At 39.4% G+C, this 21,511-nt stretch overlaps 3 protein-coding genes across 4 annotated transcripts in view; 2 read left to right on the plus strand and 1 right to left on the minus strand.

Annotated features, from left to right (window-relative positions):
* The first annotated feature begins 528 nt into the window (after window positions 1-528).
* LOC103985206 (leucine-rich repeat receptor-like serine/threonine-protein kinase BAM1) lies at window positions 529-4,374 on the plus strand. The gene is made up of 2 exons (XM_009402838.3): window positions 529-3,272; window positions 3,770-4,374. Exons 1-2 carry the CDS (start codon window positions 716-718, stop codon window positions 4,174-4,176), a joined length of 2,964 nt encoding a protein of 987 aa, XP_009401113.2. The 5' UTR covers window positions 529-715; the 3' UTR covers window positions 4,177-4,374.
* Window positions 4,375-7,060: 2,686 nt separating this feature from the next.
* Window positions 7,061-9,910, plus strand: LOC135583947 (uncharacterized). Its single transcript, XM_065109127.1, has 3 exons — window positions 7,061-7,778; window positions 8,448-8,850; window positions 9,613-9,910. The coding sequence occupies exons 2-3, from the start codon at window positions 8,578-8,580 to the stop codon at window positions 9,760-9,762; spliced, it is 423 nt and encodes a 140-aa protein (XP_064965199.1). The 5' UTR covers window positions 7,061-7,778; window positions 8,448-8,577; the 3' UTR covers window positions 9,763-9,910.
* Window positions 9,911-10,874: 964 nt separating this feature from the next.
* The window catches only part of LOC135586742 (regulator of nonsense transcripts UPF3-like), a 13,574-nt gene continuing 2,937 nt past the window's right edge, over window positions 10,875-21,511 (minus strand). The window contains exons 6-12 of one of the 2 annotated variants that reach the window (XM_065109126.1): window positions 18,420-18,527; window positions 16,600-16,747; window positions 13,714-13,784; window positions 12,945-13,632; window positions 12,734-12,855; window positions 12,602-12,655; window positions 10,875-11,615 (exon numbers count right to left, since the gene is read on the minus strand). In XM_065109126.1, the coding sequence (XP_064965198.1) occupies window positions 12,617-12,655; window positions 12,734-12,855; window positions 12,945-13,632; window positions 13,714-13,784; window positions 16,600-16,747; window positions 18,420-18,527 (1,176 nt within the window). In that variant the 3' untranslated portion in view covers window positions 10,875-11,615; window positions 12,602-12,616. The remainder of the gene's footprint in view (window positions 11,616-12,601; window positions 12,656-12,733; window positions 12,856-12,944; window positions 13,633-13,713; window positions 13,785-16,599; window positions 16,748-18,419; window positions 18,528-21,511) is intronic. The other variant, XM_065109125.1, reaches the window with a different exon arrangement.

Consider the following 21,511-nt stretch of genomic DNA (forward strand, 5'->3'; position numbering starts at 1 on the left):
GATTCTGCTATAATCACAGCTTGCTTTACTGATTGCAGCTCATCAACTGCAAAATGCTACGACAGTAAACTCCATGCATCTTCTGCACATGAATTTTTGTTTCCCATTATCTACGGATCAAACAGAATGTCTAAATGATGAGTAAAACTCGTCCTCATGGTCATCTGGGGCATTCTAATGGCAGTGTGCAGGCTCTGATGTGGGACCCCAGCAGCAATCAGATGCCAGTTTCGGTACATGGTGTCCAAAGAATCAACTGCTGTTTCTTCCAAGCAATTTCTTATTGCACATACAGTTTTTATTTTAATTTTGTTTTCTAGTTACAGGAGTTTAGGCTTTCTCTCAAATAACATAGGATATAATCTAGTATATAATATTTAATTTCACTAGGTTTTGTAGCATTATAAAATGGTTTTTTGAGAAACAATCATCCTATTTCTAACCATATCTGAGCACAATTTCCAGCCTCTCTCTCAATTCTGCACACAAATCAAAGATCAGAGCACAGCGAACAACAAAGACAAGAAATCTTTGGTGTGAATTCTCTTCTCTAGAAGATGCCATTCTCAGTCTCCATTTCCATTCCATGTACTTAGTAGCCTTATATTCTCCTATGTACAGTCTGTGTAAACCTCCATTATTCTCTCTCATTTCCTCCATGTCTTATTCCTACAAAACCATGTCCAACTAGGTAGCTCACCAATACCTCATCAAAATGGTCCCTTCTCTTCTCCTTCTCACCTTGTTCACTGTTGTAAGTCCTACTACTTGTGCTTCACTTCAGAGTGATGCTTTGGTATTGGCTTCCATAAGAAAAGGCTTCCATTCTTCCACCCCAGAACTAGGCAGCTGGAACACTACAGACCTGAGCTCAGCTTGCTCCTGGTTCGGAGTCCGGTGCGAGCACGGCCGCGTCGTCGCCGTGGATCTCTCCAACTTGAACGTTTCTGGCTCTGCTTCGCTCGAGATCTCCGGCCTCGACTCCCTCGTCAACCTCTCGCTCGCCGGAAACCAGCTGCAAGGTGCAATCACAGTGTCCGATTTACCGAGCCTTCGATACTTGAACATCTCGTCCAACCTGTTCGACGGCGGGCTCGACTGGGACTACGCCAGCCTGCCGAACTTGGAGGTGCTCGACGCCTACGACAACAACTTCACGGCATGCTTGCCATCCGGCCTGGATGGCTCGAAGAGAATCAAGTACGTGGACCTTGGGGGCAACTACATCAGCGGGAGGATTCCGGCAAGCTATGGAAGCCTGACCAGATTGGAGTACCTATCTTTGAACGGCAACGATCTCCGTGGCAGGATTCCCGGCGAGCTGGGGAACCTGACGAGCCTCAAACAGCTTTACTTGGGCTACTACAACGTGTTCGACGGCGGCATTCCGACCGAGCTCGGCAAGTTAACCAATCTGGTCCACCTCGACCTCCCTAGCTGCGGCCTCGACGGAGAAATACCGCCGGAGATAGGCAATCTGACCAATCTCGACACGCTGTTCCTCCACTCCAACCGGTTGTCGGGGCCTATCCCAACGACGCTCGGGAACCTAACCCGGCTGGCCCTGCTCGACCTCTCCAACAATGCACTCACGGGAGAGGTCCCCCACGAGCTCGCGGCCCTCGCCGAGCTCAGCCTGCTCAACCTGTTCATGAACCGGCTGCACGGCTCGATACCGGAGTTCGTCGCCGGGCTACCGGACCTGGAAACCCTCCAGCTCTTCATGAACAACTTCACGGGAGCCATACCGGAGAAGCTCGGCTCCAGCGGCCGGGTCCGGGTGCTCGACCTTTCGTCGAACAAGCTCACCGGTGTAGTCCCTGCCCACCTGTGTCCACTAAACGAGCTCAAAGTCCTCATCCTCTTGAACAACTTCTTGTTCGGGCCAATCCCTGATAGCTTAGGTGAGTGTTTGAGCCTCACGAGACTGAGACTTGGCCAGAACTATCTCAATGACAGCATCCCATCAGGCCTTCTTTACCTTCCCAACCTTAACTTGTTAGAGTTGCAGAGCAACTACCTCTCTGGTCTAATACCGGAGAATGATCCTAACAGGGGCCACAATCCAACCCAATTGGCGCAGCTCAACCTATCGAACAACTTGCTCACTGGTCCAATACCATCCTCCATCTCAGACCTGTCTTCGATCCAAACGTTGCTACTTGGGAGCAATCAGCTGGCCGGTCCGATCCCCGGTGCCATCGGCCAGCTACGGCGCATGGTCAAACTCGACCTGAGCAGCAATGGCCTGTCCGGCTCGATCCCGCCGGAGATCGGCAGTTGCACCCAGCTAACCTACCTTGACCTCAGCCAGAACAACCTGTCGGGCTCAATTCCAGCGGAGATTGCAGGGGTTTCGATCCTGAATTACCTGAACCTGTCGCGGAATCACTTGATCGACTCGATACCGAGGTCGATCGCGGCGATGAGGAGCCTTACCGCGGCTGATTTCTCCTTCAACGACCTCTCCGGCGAGCTGCTGGAGGCCGGGCAGCTGGGCTACTTGAACGCCTCCGCGTTCGTGGGCAATGCCGGGCTCTGTGGGCCGGCCGTGAACAACCCGTGCGAGATCACGGTGAGCCCGGTCCAAGCGCAGCGCGGCGCGGGGGACTTCAAGTTGGTCTTCGCGCTGGGGCTGCTGCTGTGCTCGCTGGTGTTCGCGGCCGCCGCGGCGGTGCGAGCCCGGTCTCACCGCGGCAGCGCCGAATGGCGGCTCACCGCGTTCCAGAAGGTGGATTTCGGCGTGTCCGACGTGTTGGAGTGCATGAAGGACGGCAACGTGGTCGGGCGCGGCGGCGGTGGGGTGGTGTACATGGGGCGGACCCGCGCCGGGGACGCCATCGCGGTAAAGCAGCTGCGGGCCGGAGGCCACGACCACGGGTTCAGGGCCGAGGTCAGGACGCTGGGAAGCATCCGCCACCGGAACATCGTGCGCCTGCTGGCCTTCTGCACCAACCAGGAGACCAACGTTCTGGTGTACGAGTACATGGGGAACGGCAGCCTGGGGGAGGTGTTGCACGGCAAGGGGGGCGGATTCCTGGGCTGGGACCGCCGGTACAGGATCGCGGTGGAGGCAGCGAGGGGGCTGTGCTACCTCCACCACGATTGCAGTCCCATGATCGTACACCGAGATGTTAAGTCCAACAACATCTTGCTGGGCGCGGGGTTTGAGGCACACGTGGCGGACTTCGGGCTGGCCAAGTTCTTGCAGCACGGCGGCGCCTCTGAGACCATGTCTGCCATCGCCGGCTCCTACGGATACATCGCTCCAGGTGCGCTCATCAATCTGGCTTTTGCTCGCTGTCATCTCCCGTCTTCAGCACTCATGACTTGATTCCTCGTTTGGATACGAGAGACCATCACATGAAGAAGAGAAGAATCTTGAGGTGATTTAGTGAGGATAGATAGCATGTTTCCTCTCCCATGCATAGGTGCTTAAGCATGAGATCTTTTGATCCTCGTGAAGGATTTTCCTGGGAACTACCAAACGCTCTACTAACATATATTCTCTCCGTCTCTATCTTACCCTTCAGATCTGCACAAAATTTTCTCGATGGAGCTCATGCATCTAATTTCCAAATAATCACCTCTAATAGTTTTCATTATTCGGATGATTCGGCCCATCTAAATTGCTTTCTTCTTAGAATGCTTCCAATGAATCAGCATGTGAGGAAGGAATACGATTCTCCTGGTATCTGATTAGTATTAGAAGGGATTCTTTCTTCTGATCTAAATAAGTTTGGCTTTTTTGCTTGCATTGTGCACGCAGAATACGCATACACACTCAAAGTGGACGAGAAGAGCGACGTGTACAGCTTCGGAGTGGTTCTACTTGAACTCATCACGGGTCGACGCCCGGTGGGAGGCTTCGGCGACGGAGTTGACATAGTTCAGTGGGCCAAGAGTGTCACCAGCTGCAGCAGAGACAACGCCGCCGCCATTGTCGACCCAAGGCTGAGCACCGTGCCCGTTGACGAGCTGATGCATGTCTTCTTCGTGGCCATGCTGTGTGTCCAGGAGAACAGCGTGGAGAGGCCGACGATGAGGGAGGTGGTCCAGATGTTGTCTGAGTTCCCTCACCATGTTCCCGAGAACCAGTCTCCCTCTTCCTCTTCTACTGCACGTGACAAGAAGCAGACCAACTACTGCAAGCTCTTTCCGGATCTCTTGACCTAATTACTACAAAACTGTAAAGGAATGAAGGACTTTAGTATGCACAGGTGCTTCTTCTATATGTTCCCAAGATCTGGATGCAAGTTGCAGAGGAGAACCAGGAAAACCAAGAAAGATGTACTTTGTTCAAAGGTGTATAGTGGTTGTAATCTTCATCAGATTTTAAAGAAAGCATGGCTAATGTAGTCATCCAGTTCTCTCTATGCGTGTCCATGTAGAGTCTACTTTGGCATCATAGCTATTTGCTTTTGTGAAGCTTTGCGATCTGTGGCCTCAAATTGTTTGTGAGGTCAACAGTAGTTTATGTTGGAACACTCAAGTGTGCTAGTGAAAGCACCCATCACACTTTAGGCTTATGTCATCATTAGGAGGGGAGCTAATCATGCTTTGGAATTCCTAACCTTGTCCTGTGAAGTGATACTCAACCTTGTTTGCTTTTGTTTTCCCCCTTAATTTTCTTTTCTTTTGGTGTTGAATTGGCTCCACCATCTGCACATGCCTCATTACAAATGATAAATAATGTATTAGAAAAATAAATTGCTAATATAAGATTTGGGAAATGAAAATATATGCTGATGTACGTACTTGTGGTGAAAAACATATTTACAACTCTGATCAACTTGGTATGAGAAATATTTGAAGTTACAAATTTGTCATGAGAAATATTTTATTTTATTTTTTTGCAGAAGGTATGTGAAGAAAATGGGATTTGATCCAAAAACTTATGATCTAACAAAGTATTTGCTAATGAAGCTTGCTAGTACCTTAAAAAATATGTTGGTAAGTAAGTTTGGTGCATCATCATCACACTACTATTTAAGGTATAAAATATATTGGATGTGGTATAAGATATAAGGCTTTAGGTGTTGCCATAAGAAATATTTGCAAAACCTTCAATTAGATCTAGAAACATGTTCTGTGATATAAGAAATGTGTTTGGTTGAAGAGATTGTCATTCACAATCAAATTAAGAAATGTGTTTGGTTGGCAAAGGAGAAGTGAAAATTTTCTTTTCAATTATCCTATTAAGTCGATATCAAAATATTTGATTGACTTATAAGGACTGTATTACCAACAGTTCAGACATTAAATTTTTAATGATTAGTTCTGAGTTGGGTGGTGATAGATATGATGCTACCTCATACTTACGAACACTAGTGCTCTTTGCAGAGTTCTTGTTACACAAAACAACAGAGACATTGTGTTCTTCACTATTTTCTGCAATACAAGTTCTTATATTTCCTAACAACTCTATACATCCTTTCAGAAGATTGTTGTTGATAATTTACATTACTCCAACTTAATCTATTCTTCAACATTTGCAATGTTAAGAGCCAATCATTTATTAGCAAAGTTGGCTGCAGAAGCCATTATTAAGTAAACCATATTCTCTCTCTCTCTCTCTCTCTCTGTCTCTCTCTCTCTCTCTCTCTCTCTCTCTATATATATATATATATATATATATATATATATATATACACATGTATATATATATATATATATATATACACATGTATATATATATATATATATATATATATATATATATATATACATGTGTATATATATATATATATATACATATAAATATACATATATAATATAATATTATATTATATTATATTATATGAACAGATGGGGTGTCTATAGACAATCCAAAGACTTCAAAGAGGGAAAAAACAAAAAAAATGCTGAACTAAGCTAAGATACTCTTTTTTCTTGAGCAGAAAAGCTAAGATCTGTTTGGCTACCAACTGTGTTAAGCTAATATTCTTTTGAGCAACACATATGGGGCAGGGCTACATATGAGGAGATCTTTTGTGAGCTTTATTCAGTGGGTCTCTAGCAATTGGCCAACATAGACACTTCAGTTCTCGTGATATCTGCAAACAAACAGATTCATTTGGAGTAGGCACCACAATCATTTGGTGATGTTAGGAAGATCTTTTAGCATCGTTTATGCACCATTAAACTGTTTCATCATGCTTTTGGGTCTGCATTCCTAATTGCAGCAGCAGCAACACTTGTTGTAATTGCTTTTTATGGGATTCAGTTCAGAAGTCTTCTGTGAGTTTTACACTTGTTCATCAGTAGTAACATGAGTAATTAGAAAATGAGATGTGTTATTAGTTAGACTAGTCTCTTAAAATTACCTTTGATCTTTTATTAGATTGTATTACTACTTCTCTATGTTCCCTCTATAATCAATTGCTCCAGAATTACTATGTTCTGATCTTGTTCCAATTCTTTTTGGTAGCTTCCTTTGCCATTCACTTCTCCAAGGTTTTTTTGCCCACCTTTTCTCAAGTGTATAAGAGAAAACTAATACCTGATGCATGTGGGAAGGACCTTCGTGTCTGTTGACAGTCTTTTTGATGATGATAAAAAAAGTGAATGATAGATGATATTCTTCAAATAATAATCTTAAGAAAATATAATACTTCATCATGTGATTCAATTATTTGATTTCAGCAGAAACAACACTGAATTCTGAGAGGGAATTGTTCATATAAGCGACAAATGCGAGATTCAATCATTACCTGCCAAGCTAGCTAGCACCTTCAAGAATTATTCACAGTTAATGACTTGCTATTTTAGATTAACTAAGGCATGAAGCTTTGCTTCATATTGATTGATGTTCATGTACTTTTCAAGTAAGATCCTGAGATAGCAGAAAATTCAACATCTCAACATATAAAACCAAGAAAGATCATGCAATTAGTTTGTCACTCTTAATCCACCTGTTGGCAAAGATAGCTTGTACATCTTTGTAGGCTTTAATTTCATTCGGGACATCGTCATTACATTGAAAAAGAAGTCATCTCTTCTTTTGATGAGCGCACCACCTTCTGCATCATATTCTTTCTCTTTGAAGCAAAGGGTGGGTGCACATCATTTGTTTGCGGTACCAATTGGATCTTTGCAGTTCTTCAGTGTTTCTTTGCCGCCGCATGTGCTGCATAAATCAGCTGTGTGTCTCTGACAAAAGCCTAGGGTTATGGATCACTTCAACTCTTCCTTCCTTCCTCTTCTTTGGTTTTTCCTGTCATGCATGTTCTTGGCTTTCAGTGTTCTTTCATTCTCTCTCTGATATCCTCCTAATAGTTCCTTGATGGCATCTGTTCATGTGGTTCCATCACTCAAATGTGGTTTACATATGATTATTCGTCACCTTCCTTTGCAGCTTTTCATCTGTAAAAATAAAGATCAAAACTTGCTTTATGTGCATTTACCTTTATCAGATTTGACTGTAATGCACTTGTGCTTGTGGCAATGACCAATCCACCCTTTCTTCTGACTACTGTTAGAGCTTGGTGAACTCATCACAGGAACACAAGAAGCAAATGGAGAGCATAAAGTTGGGCAGGCACAGGAAAAGCGTTCGGGAGATTCCCAAGTGTTGGCATGCTTTTGGGGCCTTCATTAACACAGTTTGTAAGTTGATGTACAACGAGATCAGAGCAATCTGGGCTTAAACATCAATTATTCTTTCCTTGATAGTTAAGCTACAGCAAAGCCAAGCTGACACTGGCATCAGATTACATGACAAAGGCCTTCTCAAGAAGCTCCAGTGTTGGATCATCATCTGTGGCCTTCGTTTCGAGGTTAGCTATTTTTCTTCCATTTCCTTGCTTTTTTGTTTCTTATCCATTAGTTTCAAATCATATTTCTTTTTTGTATTTTAACTTTTAAGGAATTGATACCTCTGATTTGAGGAGAGATCTAACTAAATTGAATTTACTCATTCATTTATTTTATGCTGATTTCTGATGTTATCATCTGCTCTGAGCAGCATGAACTTGCATTAAAATGTTGCTCTCGAGCTTAAACAGATGATTCCATGATGTAATTTGAGAATGAGGAGCAGAAAATCTAGATCCAGATAGCAGCCAACTCGGAACAATTTAGCTTGTGGTGTTTTTGCCTGACTGACTTCTCTCCTAAAACAAATTTTCAATCCAAGTTATCAACATCATTCAGGTAGAAAACATTCTTCAGACGATAGCATAGCGTGATCATACCAACGAAATATATTTTGTTCATCATAAGTTATATATCAAATTCCTTTTTCCTTTTTACAAAGAAAACAAACTTGTGTCAGCAAAAGGAGTCCTCCAATGCTGTTTCATTCAAGTTTTCGACCGTAGGAATTTATTGTCATGCTGATAAGTTTCCTATTTTTCTCATGTCATGCTGATTCTAGTTTCTATGTGTTCTTAGACGATGTTCTCATTTCCTTTTCCTTGAACACGTAAAACTTGTTGTGGTCACAGAGAATTTAAAGTTAGCACAAGGCTAGTCATGGTGGTCTCTCGTGCCACGCTGAGCCAATCCTGAAACCGGAGCACGTTGGAGAAGGAAGGAAGGAAGGAAGGAAGGCCTCGGTCGTTGCAGAGCAGCACCATGAATGGCTTCGGCGACAGGACAAAGATTTGGCATGACAACTCCACTCCATCAGGAACAAGCGACAGGAATGCAGCATGGAAGGACTTCGGCTCATCCATGAGTGCACTCTCCTTCGGCTTCCTTGCAACGGCGATCTTGGTGTCCATGTTCCTAATCATGGCAATCTTCGAACATTTACTTCGATCGAGAGCCTCTAGTCCACCACCCCAATCCAACGCTCATGGAGAACTGGATCAGATGCATTCGGAGAAGATCAAGAAGTCGCAAAATGTAAGTTCGGTCGATTGCTAATGTCTTGCAATGGTGGAATAGCTTAGACTAACTACTGAGAATTTTCATATTTTCTGACAGGAGATAATAATAAATACTCTATGAACAGTTAAAAATGAAATGGAATATTTAATCCCACATCCAGAAGAATAATGACAGCTAAAAGAAGAATGATATTTTTCCTATGTCTGAGGTGCTTTGCTGGGGTTGGAAAATAGGTGGAGCTGATCAATGAACAACTGATTTTAAATTTAGATTGAGTTTCACATCCAGAAGAATTTTGAGGATATAGTTGTGAGATATTTCACATTTTTGAAGCCTTTTTTTTTTTTTATCATGTTGGATAATTGGAGATAATCTATGAATTTAATATTAAATGATGATGGAGGAATTAATTCGGCATCTAGGAGAAACATCAACCGAGTCTTTTTCACATTTTTTTTGAAGTGTTTTGATCAAGTTGGAAAAGAGAAGATAATCTCTGAGCAACTACCGGAAAATGAAGATTTAATAATCCCACGTCTAGAAGAATGCCAACTTTTTTTATGATGATATCAGTGATTTATTGATTTATAGTTTCAAGCCTTCAGCAAACATGAATCCTACAAAGAAGCTCCTCCTTTCTGCACCCTTTCACTCCCACGTTGTACATTATTAAGATGTTGTGTTTTACATGGATTCATTCTGTAAGCCCTGCCTAACCTTTTTTTTTTTTTTTATCACCTGTAAATAAAATTAATTCTGATCTATATGTTGTTACAGGTGGCACCTTTGGATTCGGTCGAGTTCTCGGTCTTGATGCCAGGGCAGCATTATCCAACCTACATTGCTCAACCAGCTCCTCTCCCTTGCCCAAGAGAAGGCATCATCAGTTGGCCTTCTCATGACCACCATGCTTTGGCTTCTCCCTAGCTTTTCTCAGAGAATCCCCAATTGATCCATTCATGTCTTCCACAAGCTCATACGCTTATTTGTGTGAGGCCTTCCTTCAACAACACTTTCTCATTCCTATCAATCACCCCATCAACAAAGAACAGATATTAAATGGTGTTTCCCAGTCCGACTGCCATGTATTCTTCATTCTCTGTTCAGCAGATTAGAATCATGCTCCTCTTCTCCTGCAGCTTTTTAAGTGCTAAATCTGGCTAATTGCTATAATTTTCTTTTTTTTTCCAGAGGAAATGAAATAGAACATCACAGTAGCAATAAACACTAGAAGAATAAGAAGAGAGGACAAGAGAAAAGAAAGGAAAAATTTTGTCCTTCAAACATTTTAGCATTGAGTTCGAATATTTAAATTATTATGCAGACTGAGATCAAAGTGGCAAAAACAATTCAGTAGATTCACTCCACAAATCATTCCGAAGATGATCATAAACTAAAGATTCATTAACCAGCTTGTCCGCAAAGATTACTCACCATCTGTTGGCGATTTTTATCTCAGCTACGCAGCTGATTTAAAGTCAAAACAGCATGCAACCCATCACTAACCTGCTGTAGTTCTACTAATGCATCTCATTGACAGGAATTAATTATACATTATCACTGTAAAGAAGTTGCTACACTTGACACATTTGGTGGTCAAACAAATGTTTGACCATTCCCACCAGTTTTTCCAACCTTCAAGAGAATGATCCCAAAAGTCCTTTACGTACTAATATATCATCTGTGCCAGACACTTCGACAACTACATTTAAGCCATTGAAATCCAAAAACAAAGAGATTGATCGTCAAAGAATAGCTTCAGAAATATCCCACTGCACATACCTAACAATATAAATTCTGTGAATATTTAGCAGATTAGGATATAACATTCAAACTTCCGCATTAACCACATAGTCCATTTAGCAGAACAGCATAAAGCAAGACACGAAAACCTAAGTTTTATGCATCAGTCAACATCTAGTTTCATCTATGTACGACAAAAAAGAAAAAAAAGAACATTAACCACATTATCCTCCACTCTGTAGCATATAACCTTCAAACTTCTGCATTAACCACATAGTCCATTTAGCAGAACAGCATAAAGCAAGGAACAAAAATCTGAGTTTTATGCATCAGTCAACATCTAGTTTCATCCATGTACTACAAAAAAGAAAAAAAGAACATTAATTTCATCCAAACAGACTTTGCTGAGTACCCAATCCACACATTCAATTTCACTACCCTCCACTCTGTAGCCAGTAATAGGGATTTTTCCTACTAATACATAAGTAATTCACCGAATCAAGTAGCTTGCAGAAGCATTGTCATATAAGATTTTTCAAACCTATAAACAATGGCCAGAAAGAACTGATGCGCCTTCGCAACTATTCTTTACATTTTCTACCAAGAGCAGTTGCTCGAAAAAGCCTCCTCGTTCTTCTGCATGACATGCTTGAGAAGGAAGTACGATTACGTCTCCATGCCAAAGAGATCTTAGCCAACACAAACTCTTTGATGGTAATTGGAGCACAACAAAGCTTCCGTCTCCAGGCCAACAACTACAGCCACCATCATCTAGAACTACCCCTTCTTCTTTGTGACTCACAGACCCATAAGAAAATTTATTTTACCTCCTAGCTACTTTAGGTCATGCAGCTCTTGGTTCTAGTGGAGATATGAATGGAATTCATTGTGAACAATTTGGCAATAGCATCCTTGAAGCAGCATTTACCCAAATACGCATTACTGTTTGCGCACTTTACATTATCAATAATTGATAAACTGAGCTCCAAAGCCAAAATGTTCTCACAGTTTCACAAATCTGCAGTACTGCATATATCCTGAAGTTAGAATATTAGTAAGTTGATCAAGAGAAAGGTGGACATAATACAAGGGAGCCAAGCATTCAGTACTGGAAACAGATAATATGGAAAAAGATAGGGAGACTATTATTACTGTCCTACCAAAGAACAAAAAATATGAACTTCAAGAATTAGTATAAGTGAATCAATTTAACAACATATGACTTGGAAAAATTAAACTATAAACTAATAGCTACATTCAAAAGATTTGGATATAACAGTACACTAAATATCCAGTGCATTATGAGGTTCCCACCACTGAAGGTTTTTATAGGACAGGCTCTACCTGGATGTCAATATAACATCAAATTCCTTGCAAGTAAAAACAACTAAACAAAAAAAAAACTCAAATGTGTCGATTTAGAAGTGAATAAGAATGCAATTTTGCATGGACTTACAAGATCAAGTATACTACAAGGTAACTGCTGAAGGAAATTCCATATAGCATAACAAAGTCATCCATTTATTTGAAAGAAATTTACAAATCCACTGCCAACCATCTAGTTGTACACTCAAATAACTCAATGCCCCCTAGTTATATTCACAGCCTAAACAATTCATGAATCATCAAATAAAAAATTGTTATCTTCCTTTTCAGAATTCAAAGGAGATGACAAACGGCTTGTCATATTTCCTCCAAGAAGAAGTAAGTTATCAAAGTTTAAGCATTATAAAAAAAGACAAGTTTCTGAAAATTCAAGAAAATTTGGATAACAGGTTGAAAATCTTGTGTTCATCAAGATAGCAGCATAGGAATATGGTGCTAATGTATGAACTATCTGACAAAAGATGCCTGTAGATTATGTGATGATGGACAGTATATTATTTCTATCCTCACGACCAGGACAGTTGCAGAGCTATCTTATCTAATTTTTAGTTAAATTTTAATTTAGTGGAACCTCAACTTATGCTGAAATAGTAACTAACAAATGGAAAATTAAAAATTTTTGAAAAAAAAATCTTACCAATCACTAGAAAATTCATGAGGCAGAGCCTGACTTCTGAACCCACACTTGTCTCTGCAAATTATTTGGGACAAATAAGTACAATCTTGTGAAAGGATAGTGGTCTAGAAATATAAATTCATCATTATTCACCTCATGGGTACTGTAGACAGTGGAAGCTCTCTTGGAACTCTTTCCTTCTGAAAGATTCAAAGAGCTATCCATTTCCTTTAAGCCACGTGCTAATCCACGGCGTCCAACATGCCTATGGGAACCTAAAATGTCACCAAACAATGATCAGTGATATGGTAAAGAAAAGCAAAAGAACACTGAGTTGGTTCAAAGTGCAAAAACAGGGCTTCACCATTCTCCATGGAAGAAAAATCAACTCGTCCACCTCCATGAATCTTCATGTCTTCACTTCTATTTGCAGAAGGCAGATCAGCTTTTCTTTCTCCATGACCTAATGATGTTTCATACGTAGTATGTGAATTACTGCCATGTCCAACACAAGCATTCGGAACAACCATGTCCACCTCCCCGACTTTACCAGTTGCCTGTTGGAAAATGGGGATGCTTTCTAAAGAATTTGTTGCCTGAGCAGCTTCAGAATATGGACGAACTCCATCATTAGACTGAGATCTGTCTGAACGACGAAGGGGTGCCCATACACCGCGATCAGGTCTATCTCTGTTCCTGGTTCGCTTTTCATACTTTTCGCTGATTGATACAGAACCATGTTTGTTGTTTATAGCAACCTTATCATCTATATATTTTTTATCATCACCGTCAGAAACAGATGCAAGTGACGAACTATGTGAAATGTAGTCTTTCATATTTGAGCTTGCATTGGGAGGCCGAGGAAGGCGCTTGTCCTTCACCTTTGCCATTTGTGTTTGCAGATCAGGATGGGATTCAGATGCATATGGCTGATCCACATGCCCTTCCTTTGAAAGTATGCCTCTAATTATTCTTCCACTTGGCTGGTTCTGTCTAGATGTTGGAGTTGGTGAATTTCTTACTGAAGGCTGTCGCACCAAACTTCTAGACACCTGATGAAGAATATTCAAAATGGTTACTATGATTATAAAGATCAAAGGACAAAAAAAGTTGCATCTTTATCAGTTTCTCACGTTAGAGACTTCTTTCTCCTTCCCTTTCAAAAGTACTAATCTGCTCTTTCCAGATTCAATAGCCCCAGAAGCTACAAAAGTTCCATCAAATCCAGATATTGAGCATTAAGAAAAAGCCCAGTGTATATTATTTTGTCATATCAGGGAAAAACTCAGAACAAATAATTCATAAGGGTAAATAGTTTGGGGGTGGTAGATCAAGTAAAGGATGCTCATAAATTAAAACTCCACAAGCCCAATATTATTGTGGAAGCAAAAGAAAGAACAAATGCAAAATAAATCAACAACCAGAATACAGATAATAAAACAGAGAGGGACAAATGTGTAGTAACCAAGCATTAATGTGCATGCATAAGACCAGCACAATTGCACATACATGTAAGTCAAGAAGCCATATTTATCAGTCAATTCTCAGAAGAACTGCTAACTTCTTTTTGTAAACCATTTAACAAAACCCTCAATACAGTCCAAAGCATTCTCAAATCTTGTCATTGTTCGTGAATGAACATACTGTATGATCTTTAATTTATTTGAGAGTTTACTTGGTTATTATACATATGAAATAAAGTAAGTTGCAGAGTTCTTGCATAAATCAAAATTTGATGCATGTATCACAACCACATCTGAAATTCTTAGCTCTCCTACAGTAACCTCACTTGCTCTTATTAAGTTGAGCAAGTAATCAACAAACAAACACATCTATGTATAATACACAAATGACCTCATTTGGAGGTTTCCTTGTCAGATTATTTGAAAACACCAACAGTTGAAACCATTTCTCTTTATCCAAATAATATAGCTTGTCAACATTGAATCCCCATTCATACCCATATGCTCATCAGAACCTAAATCATCTCCCTGTCAACTATATACATAATAACTCGGTGAAGAACATTATGTTGAAAACCTACCTTAATTTTAGGTCAAATGTAGGAAGAACATTATTTCTTACCAATGTCTCATGAACAAAATTATATTTTCGCTGAAGAAAAATTGGCTGAAATATAATAAAAAGGAGAAAAACCAAAAGACAAAGAGAAAGTGTAGCTTTAATGTGCCAATAGATCAGTGATTTAAAAAGGCGCTCGAGCGCTCGCCTAAGCGCTCGGGGGAGGCCCGAGCGCTTCGCTTCACTTCTAGGTGACGCGCCTCAAAGAGGCGCCGCCTGGGCGATTGCCCGAGCCCAGGCGCTGGGCGCTTCGGGCGAGCGCCTAAGTTAAACCAAGCAACCGAACCAGGATTTTAGGTCTGGTTCGGTCTCCGGAGGTTAGTTGGTTCAATCGAACCAACTAAACCCGATATCAGCTATCGCTGCCCAACCCTAACCCTGCTCGTTGCAGCTGCTGCTCCCGCTCCCGCTCCTCGTCGCTGTCGCTGCCACTGTCGTCGCTCCCGCTGCACGCCGCTGTCGCTGTCGCTGCTGCTGCCGCTGTCGCCGCTCCCGCTGCCTCCTTACACTCCTGCTCCCGCTACCGGTGCCTCCTCACACTCCCGCTCCCGCTGCCGCTTCCTCTTTTCTCAGTCAGCACCCCCTTACTCCTCTTTCTTCTTCTCCTTCTGTATACTGTTAACTGTTAACAGTATACTAATAATAATATTTGTATTTATTAGATTAATAATATATTATTTTGATTTTAATACTGATAAATTTTTATTTATTTGAAATTATTGTTAGGTTTTAAGATAATTATATTTATTAATTATATTATATATTTTTATATTTTAGCGCCTCGTTTCGCTCGGGCGAGCGCCTCGAGCGTTTTTGGACCTTAGCGCCTTTTGGCACCTAACGTTTTTTAAATCACTGCAGTAGATCATGCACTTTTCATACTGGTTAAAAAAGAAGTCTTAGATCTGCATTTGCCGATATCAGGCTCTCTCACACGATTTCCCCGACTTCCCCAACCCTAACACTCGCGATTTTGTCGTCGAGATTTCTTCTCCGCTGTCGCTGCTCTCTACTGTCGCTGCTCGCTGCTACTGTCGCTACTCACCGCTACCGTTGTCGCTCGCCGCTGCTGTTGCCACTCCCGCTGTCGTTCACCTCTCGTAGCTCCCGCTCCCGCTCCCACTCCCGCTATCGCTCGCTGCTCCCACTGCCGCCGTCGCTCGCCTCTCCCACTCTAGCTACGGCTGTCGCTTGCTACCGCTGTCGTTGCCTCAGCAGCCTCGGTCTTCTCACACTCTTCTCACTATATTGTTAATAGTATATTAACAGTCTACTGCTAGCTGTATACTAATAATAGTATTTTTATTTATTAGATTAATAATATATTATTTTGATTTTAATACTATTAATTTGTATTTATTTAAAATCATTGTTAGTTTTCATAATAAATGGCAAGTGTACATAGTAACTCAATAGATTTGATGTAAAATTTTATTGTTTTGATTTTTGAGACTTTTTATTAATGTGACATTGTGATTTTGCACCCGATTTTCTTAATTTAATAGTATATTTTTTATTTAAATAATTATATTTATTAATTATATTATATATTTTTATATTTTAGCGTCTCGTTTCGCACGGGCGAGTGCTTAGCGCCTCGGGCGTTTTTGGACCATGACGCTTTTTGGCACCTAGTGCTTTTTAAATCACTGATAAAAACAATAGAAAGAAACCGCGGTTAGAAAAGATGACAATGAAGGACCCTGTCGATGGGCTATGACGGAACTATGTTTGTGTTGCACAGTTGCAGCGCTAGTAATCATTTTCCTATAATAGCAGCCCGAGACAGCATAACTAGCCTTAGCTGAAGCATCATAAATCAAGCCCAAACTACTGATCGAGCATGTCAGCATATTCACCAGAAACTAGAGAAGGCAACCAAAATTCCTATAGGATGGGATGTTCACGTAGTGAAGTGAGAATTGAAAATAACATACCAAATTCATCTTCTGACGCTTCTTTTCCCACTGCAGAAGGTACAGATACAGATTTATCCACAGCAAGATGCTGATCTCTCCTTGACATTAAAATGTATGTTGGTTTGTCTTTGGCACTCCCCTTTTTGGTGCTATCCTTTATCACATACTGCAGACAGGGTAAAAGACATGAGCATCATTATTGAATATTTAGAATATGAAGAAAGGCTGGTGTAAAGTCCATGAAGATGCCTCAAGATGCTACTTAAAGATAGTGATCCACATGCAGAAGCAACTTGGATGATTCTTGAGAAATAAAGGTGATGATCCAACAGAAGACAAGGTACATGAATATGAAGTCAAATCAGAATGAAAGACACAATAAAACAAGGACTAAAATATCACATCACAACTCACAACAACCTTCATATAGCAAATATATACTGGTACTAATGCATGTGATAATACACTCTCCCGGGCAACTGTATGATATATAGCGTAATTTTTTTTTTTTGATACATAGCATATTTAAGATCCTGAAAATCACACAGTAGAAAGAAATCCAAAGTTAAAAATAGCCTTAAGTTGGAATTCTGTTTCGATTATTAACTATCTGATTCCACTATAACTATTAATTCTATAAGGAAGAATTACTTCATAGTCATAGGCAACATCATTTATGTGTCAGGCCTTCCACCTAAGGCTTTCAAGGGGTTACCGTGTACATATGTTTTAATAACTTTGATGAGAGCGTAATGTATACAGTACCAAAATTGTAAGAAATTATCTATGATTTTCAGTCAAAAAATTTAATGAGGCATAAAAGGCAAAATGCTTACAAAAGTGACATAATTATACTCAAAACTTATTTTATTCAATGAGAGTATTGGGGAACACGAAATGAATTCTGGCACTTCATTCTGAATTTTGTTGTAATTTGTGAGGATAGGTGCATGGCGGAAGATGAAAGCACATCTTTAACTCTTGTTTCATGCATTACATAAGTCTTATCAAAGATACTTTAGGCAACTATTTTTCAAACAATAAACTGGTGGGAGAAAAAATTTAGACCCCCCTAACTTCAGCAACACCGGTTAAGAGTAGTGGTCTCTATCCCACACCAATGGCAAGTCTTTTGCATGAAGCTCTCATAAAAGAAGGTATAGGAACTCATTGTGCTACATCTATCAAGCACCCGAAATGGTAAAACATGTTAAAAATTTAGTCAATTCCTTTTACACTACTGCTTCTTTAATTGCATAACTGTAGAAAAACAAGCTTTACTACGTAATTTCCTTTGACAGACAACATAAGAGTGGTTGAGTAACTTCCCATATTTCTCAAAAGTCCAATTTCTCTATAAAAATGCTGCTTCTCAATAGCAAGCAGAGATTTGAAGTCTAGGCCACTTAAAAAATGAAGGAATACAACAAGTATGCTCAATATTTTTCACAATGAAAAGACAAAATGTTCAATAGAAAACAAGGTAAGTGAACTGAAAACAAAAAAATGAAAAAGGCAAAGAGAAAATGAACACTGATAGCAAATTCACTCAAACCAGAAAAGGAAAATTCAGAAAATAAAAAAGATATGATGATTTCTTTCTAGAACTGGTCTAACAAAAAGCAGCTAATCAAAAAGATACTTAGATTCTTTGCCGAATTTGAAGAAACATATATCAAGTTCCAAATGCACATGGAAACAGTCTTCAAATTGAACAAGTATGAAATATAGAAGCATCTTCATGGAGATAAAATAAGTTTCCGATTCATATCCAAGATCCTGCAGCACCTCAAACTAATTCAAACTGAAAAACAACTGATAAATAATAAAATACATACAGTTGAAGCTGCAATTTTACGCTTCTCAGAACTTCGTTTGGAAGGACTTGAGATGCCAGCAGAAGCTCCTGAAGCTCTTCTGCTAACTTTACCACCACCAGATAATTTCTGCAGCAATAATATCCTAAGCTTATGTTCAACAATGATAGCTTATCTCCAACAATAGCAACACAAATAAACTGTAAAATAAAGCTAATAGCCCAGGAGAGCACATAAAAAGAAACATGTGTGCACATCAAACCTCAAAAACTTTGAGACTCAACAAGTGTAACTTTGTACCAAAGCCACTTTCATAATCAATTGAAAAGTAGCTAAAACTTATGGTCGGTCAAACTTTTTGTATAGGATATTGAAATTTTGGAGATTCATACATATATGTTGCTGATTATTCATAACCATCCATAAATATGATTAGCAAAGTAATAGTCACTTTCATAATCAATTGAAAAGTAGCTAAAACTTATGGTCAATCAAACTTTTTGTATAGGATATTGAAATTTTGGAGATTCATACATATATGTTGCTGATTATTCATAACCATCTATAATAATGATTAACAAAGTAATAATTCTGCAGCTTCTGCTATCTATTGGCGTCACAGTACTAACGTTAAAAATTCATACCATGAAATAATAAATGTTATATTACCCACAGTTACATTAAGACCTTGTCATGACCCAAGATCAATATCATGCGGTCTTTTCTCTGAAACCAAGGTGTATGTCCCAAGAAGTTGGTTACTTTTATAGATGGACAGTGACATGTATATCATCTCATACCATAATCCTTGTCAGAATGTAAAGTGTTTGCGGGTACAACAATCTCCCATTAAAGTCCCTGACATTTTTCCTAGAAAACACAATGTGGGACACAAGATGGCAAAATAGTTGCTTCACCATATGGTATGCCCATGTACCATCTAAGCTATGCTAGAAAGTCTTCCTAAGTAGTTGCAAAGAATATAAAAAATACATAGTTAAAAAAACAGCACTTGAAGAGAGTGTTCAAAGATGGAATGTCCAAATTGGTGAGTGGAGTACAAAAATGACAAGAAATGATCATGTTTTGATATGCCGGAAGTTGGCACCACTGCATCAGCAAATGGTTGAACAACACATTTTAGTTTTGGACATAACAGAAAAAAAATCACTTAAATGAGCTGGAAAGGAGTCGAGTTCAAGTTGCAAGTATTATGTGTGTCAGAAAGAAAGGCTAAAATTGTTCAGGTCACAAACAGAGAGAAACACACAGCAAACAATTTTTGAAAGAATCTTCACCTAGCCAGGACTAAAAACCTATAGCTATTTCTTAAAAATTTCTGTAATTCATCAACATCTACACCATATAAGTTAGGATAAAACACATTCTCTATTATTTATTCTCATCTCAATCTATAAACTCCACAGACCTATATGAATATTGTACATTTGTGGCATATCAGAAATGCTGTTAAGAAAAATCTAGTCCATCTAAACTATAATCTTTGTCTTAAACTTTGCATGCAAAATTACACCATCCAATGCTTAAAATTGTTCAGGTCACAAACAGAGAGAAACACACAGCAAACAATTTTTGAAAGAAACTTCACCTAGCCAGGACTAAAAACCTATAGCTATTTCTTAAAAATTTCTGTAATTCATCAACATCTACACCATATAAGTTAGGATAAAACACATTCTCTATTATATATTCTCATCTCAATCTATAAACTCCACAGACCTATATGAATATTGTACATTTGTGGCATATCAGAAATGCTGTTAAGAAAAACTTAGTCCATGTAAACTATAATCTTTGTCTTAAACTTTGCATGCAAAATTACACCATCCAATGCTTAAGATACCTAAATATATTCATTTAAAAATTTTCATGTTCCGCTATTTTTACCCATCTGATTTGCAATGGTTAATGCACGAACTTCCATTATTTTGAACATCTATTGTTGCAATTGGCCTAACATACTTTTTTAAATTGCCAAGAAAGAATCACCTCAAAGACATTCATGCAACTAGCATGTGTTTAGGTCACTTTATGTTCGACTGCTCTCTCCATTGATCCATATAGACTACTCCAGAGTAACTTCAGTTGTTTAATCACATTTTGCAACTAATCTCTTGACATACTTTCTTATAAGATATTCCAATTTTAACTGTTTACCCATGACTTTCATCAGAAGATAAATTACCTTGCAAGAACCACCTCAAAAAACTTTATTCACCTCTGATTCACCTGGATCACTTATCGGCCAACTATTCTTTCCACAGCATCTCCCAGAGTGACTTCAAATGATTATTGTTTAACTTACAGGACTCAACCAAACAGTCCAATTCTTCTACATCATTAAAGACACAATGTTCTTGTCAATAGTGAGTAGCTGCTGATCATCATATCTAACATCTTTCTATGCTTACTATCCAATATTTCTTCTCAAACAACCCTTATTATCAAGATGGCCCCAAACACCACATGTCTTTGTTGTAACTCAAGTGCCAAAATTTGTCATTTAAAATGAATTTTACATGCAATATGACATTAACTTCCACTAAAGGCACATCTCGCCAGAAGTCCAAAGTGGACTATCAGTGAAAGTGGATTGAAACCCTGAAATAAAGTCTCCAATGCCTTTTATTTGATGTAAGGAGACTCTCCAAAGTCATATATAAGTGGAAAGGAGATATTAGTTATTTAATTTGACTTCAACAAACTATACTTTGATTACTTACAGATAATCAAACATTCATGTTGAACCAAGATCCACTAAAGTGTCAATTTCCACTATAATGCAAATAGACCCTAAATGATTTAACTCACACAGGTGGATAAGGCAGCAGCAGGAATGTTCTACAAATTATTAGAACAATTTATCTCAACAAACAAGCATTACAATAAGTTTCATCTCATATATACTATGTCAATATAATAATTTATTATAATTCAACTACTTTCGTACAAATAATAATTAATTGTAACAACTAAGCAAACACCCAACTAACAAGCAAGCGATTGGCACCTAAATGTTGCCCCCACAAATGTTTGGGTGGTCATCTGAAAACCCAAAAATTTCAGATATGTAATGCATAGGTTGGCAGGCA

Source organism: Musa acuminata, chromosome BXJ2-5, assembly GCF_036884655.1.
Source record: "Musa acuminata AAA Group cultivar baxijiao chromosome BXJ2-5, Cavendish_Baxijiao_AAA, whole genome shotgun sequence".
Taxonomy (NCBI): domain Eukaryota; kingdom Viridiplantae; phylum Streptophyta; class Magnoliopsida; order Zingiberales; family Musaceae; genus Musa; species Musa acuminata.